At 41.7% G+C, this 9,228-nt stretch overlaps 1 protein-coding gene across 5 annotated transcripts; it reads right to left on the minus strand.

Moving 5' to 3' along the window:
* Positions 1-1,879: 1,879 nt before the first annotated feature.
* TMEM215 (transmembrane protein 215) lies at positions 1,880-8,401 on the minus strand. 5 transcript variants are annotated; one of them, XM_019634210.1, is made up of 2 exons: positions 7,871-8,401; positions 1,880-7,244 (listed from the first exon to the last, which is right to left on the minus strand). In XM_019634210.1, exon 2 carries the CDS (start codon positions 6,941-6,943, stop codon positions 6,236-6,238), a length of 708 nt encoding a protein of 235 aa, XP_019489755.1. In that variant the 5' UTR covers positions 6,944-7,244; positions 7,871-8,401; the 3' UTR covers positions 1,880-6,235. The 5 variants fall into 5 exon arrangements, with proteins under 5 accessions (XP_019489755.1, XP_019489756.1, XP_019489758.1 ...); XM_019634211.1 differs by lacking the exon at positions 7,871-8,401 and adding an exon at positions 7,734-7,858; XM_019634213.1 differs by lacking the exon at positions 7,871-8,401 and having other exon boundaries at positions 1,880-6,998; positions 7,225-7,432.
* Positions 8,402-9,228: the final 827 nt, after the last annotated feature.

Genomic DNA, 9,228 nt, shown 5'->3' on the forward strand with positions numbered 1-9,228 from the left:
TAGCATTTGTTGCTAAGTTAGAGATGGAAAATAGTGATGTCAGGGGGATTGAGGGGATAGATGCCACAACAGTGACTGGCTTAATAAGGACCTGGTGGCCCTTCTCCCTGTGCTGACAGTTCTCTACAGACTCCCCTTTGCTAACCCCTTCCCTGTCCATACTCAAAGGAGGTCCGTCTTGCTGTTGTTAGAGGAGAACCTGATATTCACCATGGTGAAGAAAAAGTGTGTCAAATTAAATCCCACTTTTACCCAGTTAGATAGTTTGGGAAATTCACAGGACAAATTGTATGGGTTGGAAGTTATTAAGACTGGCCTCAAATACTGCTCAAGGGCATTGCCGTCATCTTGTTCCAGAACAAGCCAGGGCTTCTACAAACCACAAACCATAATCTCTGAATATCTCACAGCATTTATAGAGAAGGGACATTTTGTGAGGGGTGGAAGGTGAGGGTCTGCACCTCGGCCCCTGAAGACTGACCCCAGAGAATACCCAGGTGGCCTTGAAAAGTCCTGTTAAGAATTATTGGATGAAAGTATAATAGAGGGACAATAGTGAAAGCTGGGGAATTACGTTTTGTTGACCTACTTAAAGGATCCACCTAAGTACATATATTGAGTCACCTTCTTTATGGTCAGGAATTCAAGAGTTGTCAAGGCTCCTACAACCACTAGTTCTTGTCACATGTGCAATATGGCCACTGACTCAGAGGGAAGCAGGGGGAAGGAGTTAGGACAATCATGAAAGGCTGAGAAAATGTTCTGGAAAGATTCATCTCTTTCTTCTCCTTGTTATACAAGATGTGGTTTCCCCAAAGAAACAATATGCTCAATAAAAGTTAGGGTCCCAAACCACAGAAGCCTACTTTAACCCACATTGCTGCTGACTATATTCAGGTTAATTTAGTTCACATCAACAAGGCAGAGTTTCCTTTTCCTGCCAGAAAGGAGAAGTAAGTTGGCTTTGAGGGTGACCCAAATTGTGCAATTTAGAATTTTCACGGAGCATGGCAAAGTGTGTGTGTGTGTGGGTGGAGTGGAAAGATGAATAAAATGTGGCCCTTGCCCTCAAAGAGCTCATCCAGTAGTTGGAAAGACCAGACATGTCCTCAAGTAATGTTTGCAACAATAGTGGTGGAGGTGTTGTCCAACCACAAAGTAACAGAAGTATTAGTTCTGAGTGGGAAAATCTAAAATGTTGTGGCAGCTGCCCCTTGAAAAATGTTAGGGCGTTAAGACAGCAGTGGGCATTTGAGGCAGTGAAAATGGTTGGGGTGAAGACTCAGCATGGTCAACTGCAGGGCACAGCTATGGAATAGCCAAGGAGGTGCTGCAGAGGACGGGAGGCAGGATGGAAATGCATGGGGGGCAGGTAGGCCTTTTGGAGTAGTCCTGATGGTCTAATCACTTACTTAGAAGGTAGCTGTTTATCTTTTCATGTTGAATTACAGGCGGGTGAGTTTCAAAAGCCTAACAAAGGTGGTCTTGGCTCAGACTGAAGAGCTGTCTCATGTACAATATAGTTCATTACCATGACAAATAAGAAAGTGATTAATTGCAAAAATATTTCTTATATTTAACTTTCTAGGGATGGATTTGTTAAAGAGCAGCATAAGAGATCTTTTAATAGCTTTATGTCCTATTTCATAACCAGCCCATTTTTGTAACTCTGTATTTTATTAGGGATAATGCATGCAAAGCCTTCATGGAAGATACCATATTTGCAGTCTCTAACACGGGATCAGGAGGAGGAATAAAGGAATAAATAAATAATCTCTCACAAGGGTCAGATTCAGTTATATCTTGCCCAAAACTATGGAGATTAATATTAGTGCCTGCCTATCTGTGTGTTTCTGGACAGAATCATACATAGACTTCTTTCTTTTGGGTGTCTGTGGAGTGAGGACCCTGTGGTAGGCAGTGATAAATCAAGGATGTGATCTCTGACTTAATGGTGTTCACATGATTTTATATTATCTGGACAAAAGTCTGAATGGAATTCAGTCCTTTATTGAGATATTTGGTTGAGCCAAGCATCTTTCCACATCTCTATCTTCAGTTTAATTTTTCCAGTGAGGAACTGAAACATACAAAACTCATGGGTAGAATCTATTGAATTCCTGAAATTCCAGTTCATTTGTAAGTCACTAACAGATAACAATATACATACATATTAAATATATTATAAAATATATGCTGAGATATTTTAAGAAAATGCTTTTGAAAGATTACAAAGTAATTATTATTATCTACTGTTTTTCATTTTGTTTGTTCAACATTATACTCTTGAAGATTGACACCACTATAATCTGATTTTGAGATACACACTAGTGGCATTTTACTGGGGAAATGTCTCATCTTACTCTTAAAAATACTGTCTCTGGTCCCAATGGGTGACTTTTTCAAAGAAGTATTATTTTGTCTTTTACCCTACGTTTTGCTTTAGTAAAGAGAAAACCAACAATATTGAATGTTTGATCAATTTCTGCCCCCTCGCTCTCTTCTATGAAGAGACAGATTTTCAATTGTAAATTTCCACCTCTGTGGGCAAATGACAAACATGTAACCATGTTACCAAACAATAGAAAAAAAATACGAAACCATTCATAAAACACAATATCTGGCTAATAATAAGGTATGGTATGATAATTATGGTACATCACTAAAATAACATATTACACAATTGTTAAATGATAATTAAGAATACTGCATAGAAACATGAAAACATACTAGGATATAATTAAAAGAGAAAAGAAAAACACATGATTATAATATATAAGGTAGAGGAAGCCTGGAAGATAATGTGCTAAAATGGAAATACAGTAGATCTGTTAGAACAATGGTACTGTGGATTTTCAAAAATATTTTCTTTAGTGTCATAATAGAATAGTAACAGTGAATTCACCAAATAAATGATGCTGTAGGTATAGAGGGGAGATATTAACAAACAAAGAGAAATTTGATGTTACAAAGGGAAAAACATTTAAAAAAAATCTTTCTTCTCTACACTTGCCAGCTCAGTAGATACTAAGATCCATTGTATTGAGAGCATTTTCAAAGGAGTTGGTTAGTAGAGTTTGAAAGAGAGCCTGAACATAACTATATCTGGATTTTGTTTACCATGACAATGGCAATAGAAATTAAGTGTTGAAACAGTTATCTAAATATGCTCTAGCTTGGGTACCTTGGCGGAATTCACACTTTAGAATCAAGAGACAGTTTAGAAAAAAACAAACAAACAAACAAACAAACCATGTGCATAATAAACAGGAATATCGAGCAAGAGAAATTCAATAGAGGAAATTTCAAAAATCAAATGCCTATTTAAAATCAAGTTGAATTGACTATTTGGATTAACAGCAAATAAAAGCAACTAATGGCTACTTAAATTTATGTCTTTCTGAAAGCTCTTGAAGGATAACTCTTGAAGGATAGACAGGAGCAAACCTCATATCTATTATGTTAATATTAACATTTTGCTAAAACTGTTGATTGGAATGAGCTGCTCTGTTCGCCTCTAATAGGCTCAGACACTTTCCTTGTTTTCCTTCTCTCCCTCCTCTGTTCAAAAGGCTATTTTATCCTGAATGGTACTTGATTTGGGGCACTAAACTAGCTTGCTCCGTATTAGGAGTGGGTTGCTTAATGTAAGATGTTAAGAAAATTTCATATACACAATCACTCATTTTATTCTTTCTAGTCAAACAAAGTTAAGCCTCCCGGCTCAACATTTGCAAATCATTATTTTAGATACTTCCCTCAAGTGCATGTTTAAATACCTTAAACATCTTAAGTAGATGGATGGAAGAAGAAACTTGAAGGGGTTGCTTCTGAAATATCTTGAAAATGTGATAAAATACCTTGTGTCTCTAAACTAGTAGTTGACTGGATTTGGAAATTGGAGTGTGTGTGTGTGTGTGTGTGTGTGTGTGTGTGTGTGTGTTGAGGCTATGAAGGAGTTTGAGCTGGTTCCAAGAAATCAGAAAGTAACTTTTCCAAACCCCAAACTATATAAGCATCTCTTTTCCGACCCAGTGTAAGATTTGCTGAGTCTCTGATATCTTGCTGTCTCCTACCTCTAAAGCTGTCCACAGTGGCAAACAAATTAGAGGAATTTTTTTATTCCTAAGAGTTATTCAATAATTTTCACCTTCATAGAAATATGATTTCCTGCTTTCGAAATACATTAGAATTATTATGAGGTATTATGATTTTTAGAAAACTGTTTTTCCTCCACGAGAAATCCAAAGTAAATTACATTTAGTTTAAGGGTATGTATTAGATTATTTGGGGCTATACCAATATTGAAAAATTTCTTCTCAAAAATATTTTACTTTTAACATTTTCATTTTATTTCCAGAAATATATTTTGCTGAATAAATAATATTTGATACTGAAATAAATCTGCTTTCATACATCTGCAAAATTCTTTTTAGTAGTAGCAAGCATTCAATCCATGTCACATAATTGGTATCATGAATTACATAACTTTAGCCTGCATTTTGCTGTAGCTCATTTCCTGGCAATATATAAAGTGCCTTTGACATAATACTATAGAATATTCATACTGGGAACAAATGATAGAGGTTATCTAGGGTAAGTCAGTCCTACTTCTCCCTTTTCAAGGAACTGAGGTGTAAGAGGATAAAATTTGCCCAGGATCACAAGTCTCATTTTCTGACATTTAGGCCCTATTAAAAAACAATTACATACTTTTGATGTTGAACTTGATTTGAAAATTGTGATTTTTGAGGGCATGATTCTTAAGACAGAATAATTGATGTACTTAAAGAATTACAGAGTTGAACCTGAAATACACAAAAGAAGTATACCCCCAATTTTTGTCCTCAATTCCCCTTTTGGGAAGAAAATGACTGAAACTATCTGATCATTAAAAATAAATCATCATTCTTTGAAGAATGCAAAATTATTCTGATCTTCAAGATAAAATATACCACTATTTCTACATATCATTCAATATTTCTCTTCAACGGGGATCAAATAGTATTCTGGATGACTGACCTCTTGTCTATTACAGTTGAGCAAATGAAATAGGAAATACATTTTAGGATCCCATTGTGATGTTTTTCCTCAGCAGCAAAAAATTAAGTAAGAAATAAAACAGATCTTTGTCATGTAATGTTAACTGATCAGGTGAACGTAACAAAAACTGGGCTTTAGTTAAGTCTAGTAGATTTTATTGACATTTACAGTCTTGGGAGTGTGGAACAAATGTACAAATAATGACATTGCTAGAAATTTAACCACTGCATTTCATATAAATTCTGCATAAAGTTCAATGTATTGACTTCATAGTCTTCAGATTTTAAAAGGCATATAGAAATAGTAAATACCAGTATGTGTCTCCCAAAAATGTTAAAGACACTTGTATGCACATGTAAAATCCATTTTGACTTGATGAAAACAAATTCTAACCTATGAAAATATTACATCAAGTCATTTTGCACCTGATGAGGAAATTATACATGAATGATAGTAAATGTTAGAAAACACTTCAGATAAAGACCCAGTAAATCACTGTAAGAGTTTAAGAAGTCACATAGCCATCTAAAAATGTTAGTTTTTCACTTAGCTGGTCCCATTATTTTACTTTATTTGAAATTCCTGATCTTGTCAAAGGATAATATCATAAAACTCAATGACATAATTCAACTGTCTTTAACTCCCCTTTCTCCAAAAACCATCCCACCCAAGAAGGGATGTAGCTATTCTATCTTGATTTTTTTTCTTTCAGCAAATACTAAGTTTGAAAAGCTTTCAATAGATAAAAATCATTTCATTTAATGAAGCATTAAATTGTTTTTTTTTCTCTCAATTTTTTCAGACCTAAAGCAGCTGTTCCCTATGAGCTGCCCATGTGTCATTTCATGCTTAGTATCTGCAACCCACTTAAGAGTTATCTTGCTTTCAGCAGGTCCTGAGTAGCACTTTCTGGGTTATTTACAGACCACCCAACACGGTTTAAATTATTAACTAATTTAATAATTATTACTGCCTACCCACTGCCTCTTCGAGGGTCCTTAGTCCTCATCACCCTTCTCTAAAATGTGTCCCCAACATGCCTATTTACATGGCTCTCAGGCACTGGAGGTTTGCACACCCATCACATACCAGGTCACTTTCTAACAGTGTGAAGGCTGTTGGAGAAGTTTCCTTCCATGTTTCTGTCATGTAGTCATGTTTCTGTCAACACAGCGACCCTTGTATGCAAAGCTTAGACTATCGTCTCGTGGTCCCACCTGCCTTGGCTCTGATTGATGTAACAACAGTATCTGTCATAGGGACTGTTCTGCTTGTAGGAGCAAACGATGATACTGTCCTGGGGCACAAAGAAGATGCTGTCCTCAGGCTCGGGGCACTCGGACCTGTCCCAGGCCGAGCACTTGGCATCCAAGGCACTGTAGACGAGGGAGCTGCCCGAGGGACAGTAGCCGTCCAGGTATCTGGATGTCTCCTCCTGATGCCCGCTGGGGACCAGGCTCTGGCATTCTCCTTCTTCGGTGGGGCTGGGAATGGTGATGGAGCTGGCCATAGGCGCCTCAGCCTGCCCTTCGGGGGGAGGCTTCCCCCGGAGGCCCGCCTTCTTAGCCAGCTCATCGGAGCTCCCCTTGCCTGACTCCAGGTCCGAAGGGGTCCTCAGCAGTTCCACCACCTCCTTGTCCTTGGGTTTCCGGAAGCAGGGCAATTTACGGGCCCATAGTAGCTCATTTTCAGGCCACTTGGTGCACCCCTCGGTTTTCCTGGCCAGGGCAATGGCCGCGATGCCTGGCAGGCAGATGGCTGGCCCGATGGCCAGGAGGGGGATGTTTCCCAGGGTCTCTCCTTTCATCCCAGAGACGGTGAACATGAAGCCGAAGACCAGGAAGACACTGACCAGGGCCACCACCAGTCCAGTCCTCGGGTTAATGTCGTCAGGCCGCATCTTTCATTCCGTCCAGGTTGGGGGCTCCTTTCTGGCCAGGGATCAGCTTTCCTCTCTTTCCTCAGAGGTGAAAGAAACCATAGTGGGTTAAAAAAAATTCCAAGTCAATTCCCCACCCACCAACTCTTTGTCTCTCTTACTCTGCCTCTGACTCTTTACTTGTCTGACAATTTTGGTCTCTGTCTTACTCTTTCTCCCGGTTTCCGTTGTTCTCTGTAAGTCTCTTTGCTATTGTAATCGTCTGTCATATAAACATCCACAGGCGAGGGTCACCGAGGTACCTCAGGTTTCCTGCGGTCTCCTGGGAGCAGAGAAAGAAGCCGGTTTGAGTCTCCTTAGAAACCTCCACAGCAGCTGTCCCCTCGACTCTTTTCCTTGTTTCTGGAAGGAATGCCTGGCTTTTCCCACTGACTACATCCAGGAGCTGGAACGCGGGAGCGCGTCTTTCTCAACAGTGCCCGTCGCGGTCCCCAGGCTCTGGGAGCTGAGCGGCAGCGCACCCCGGCGCCGGGATCTGCGCGCGGCTCGCTGGGCGTTGGAGGGAGGAAGGACTTAGTCTGCGAAGGAGGGAAAGTGGCGCGTGAGCCTGTCCCCGTTACATCACTTGCAGAGAGAGCTCATAAACAAAGAAGGACGCGTGGGGGCGCGAGGAGGACAGACCCCAGGGAGAAGCCACCCTGGCGGACGAGGCTGCCTAGGGTCCAGTCGGGTATTTGGAGCAGGTCTCAGCAGGGCAGCTGGACCCGCTTCTGTGCCCGGGGAGGGTCTGGGGTGCAAGCCTGCCACTGACCGGAGACGGGAACTGGGGTCGATTTGCTCGCTGAGCAAACTGGATTTGAGTCTGGGGTCCGAGGGCCAGAGGTGCCAGTTGGGGATGTCGCTCGGCGACCTGGACCCCTCTTTAGTTATAAATCTCTGGAATCCGACCTGACTGATGGCAGCTCCCAGGAGCTTCCCCGACCGCCCATCTGAAATTCGAGGCTGTCGGGGCTCGGCGGGCTGCACAACTCCGGAGGCAGCTGCCCGCGGACTGCTGTCGGTCCCGGCGCTGAGCGACAGCCAGCGGCGCGCAACAGCGCTGGAGTAAAGGAGCAGGCTGCTCTCCCGGAGCGCACGGGATCCGCACCCAGGCTGAGTTAGTGGTGAGGGTTGGGTGCCAGGTTTTGTTCAAGTCTTGGGGGAGTCCCCAGAGTCCAGACCCTGGAGGTGGTGGCCTTGCAACCTGGATCCCACTCCGACACGACTGTGGTGCCATCCAGACCTTCTGGGTCAAGGGAGAACGGCTCTCCGCCCTCGGCCCCCTCCCATTCCCATTCTCACACTTCCCACCCAACACACAACTCACTAGGAGAGGGAGGAGCCTCGACTGGGCAGGACGGCCGACCAGCTTACCCTGCAGTTCCAGCTGTGGGCGATTCTCTCCTCCCGCGCTTAAGCTGGGATGAAGAACCAGTCTCCTTCCCACTGCTCCCGGTAATGGATTCCTCAGGCCCCAGGGGCAAGACTGGCTTTGGCTGTGGTTGTTCAACAAGGGTCTTCATTTAGGGGAAATGGGAAATAGTGAGGAGCAGAATCGGGTATGGGGTACATTCTTTCGTGTTCAAGCACTGCCTTGGTAGAAAGGACTTTGCTATCTAGGCCTTCCCACTTAACTAGCTGTGTGTTCTTGGGAAAGTGACTTAACCTCTCTGAGAATCAGTTGACCCATCTATATAATGAGAATATTACTACCAAATATATGCGGGAATAGCATGAGGAGTAAATAAATGTAACTTTCCTAGTACAATGCTTATTACAGGGTCCTGTTCACAAAATGGTTGAAATATATATTTGCATAGTATGTCATAATCAATGTAAGACAGAGCCAAATCACAAATCTTGCCAAGGTCCAGATTCTCATGAAGGCCAGCGGTACTTCCTGCCCTTCAGATTGGTGAGATTTCCCAGTATCCTTTCAATAATGCCCCCCCTTGCATGGAGTTAACTTGAGTAGTTTCTTTTCTTTTGTTCTCCTCTTTGAAATTCCAAAGAGTCTTGGGCAGGATAGGCATTTCTCTGAAAGTGATGCCAAAAGATAGGCTTAAATTGATTTAATTTTTTATTACCAATTTGGGAGAGATAAAGGAGGTGGGCAGTGGGAACACTAGTCTAATTTTTTACATTAATTTTTATTGAAACATCATATACATACAGGAATGAGCACAAATTATAAGTGTACATCTGAATGAATTTTCACAAAGAGAACGTGCCCATTTAACCAGCATCCACATCAGGAAGGAGAATAT

This window comes from Hipposideros armiger, unplaced genomic scaffold (genome assembly GCF_001890085.2).
Source record: "Hipposideros armiger isolate ML-2016 unplaced genomic scaffold, ASM189008v1 scaffold_1541, whole genome shotgun sequence".
Classification (NCBI taxonomy): Eukaryota; Metazoa; Chordata; class Mammalia; order Chiroptera; family Hipposideridae; genus Hipposideros; species Hipposideros armiger.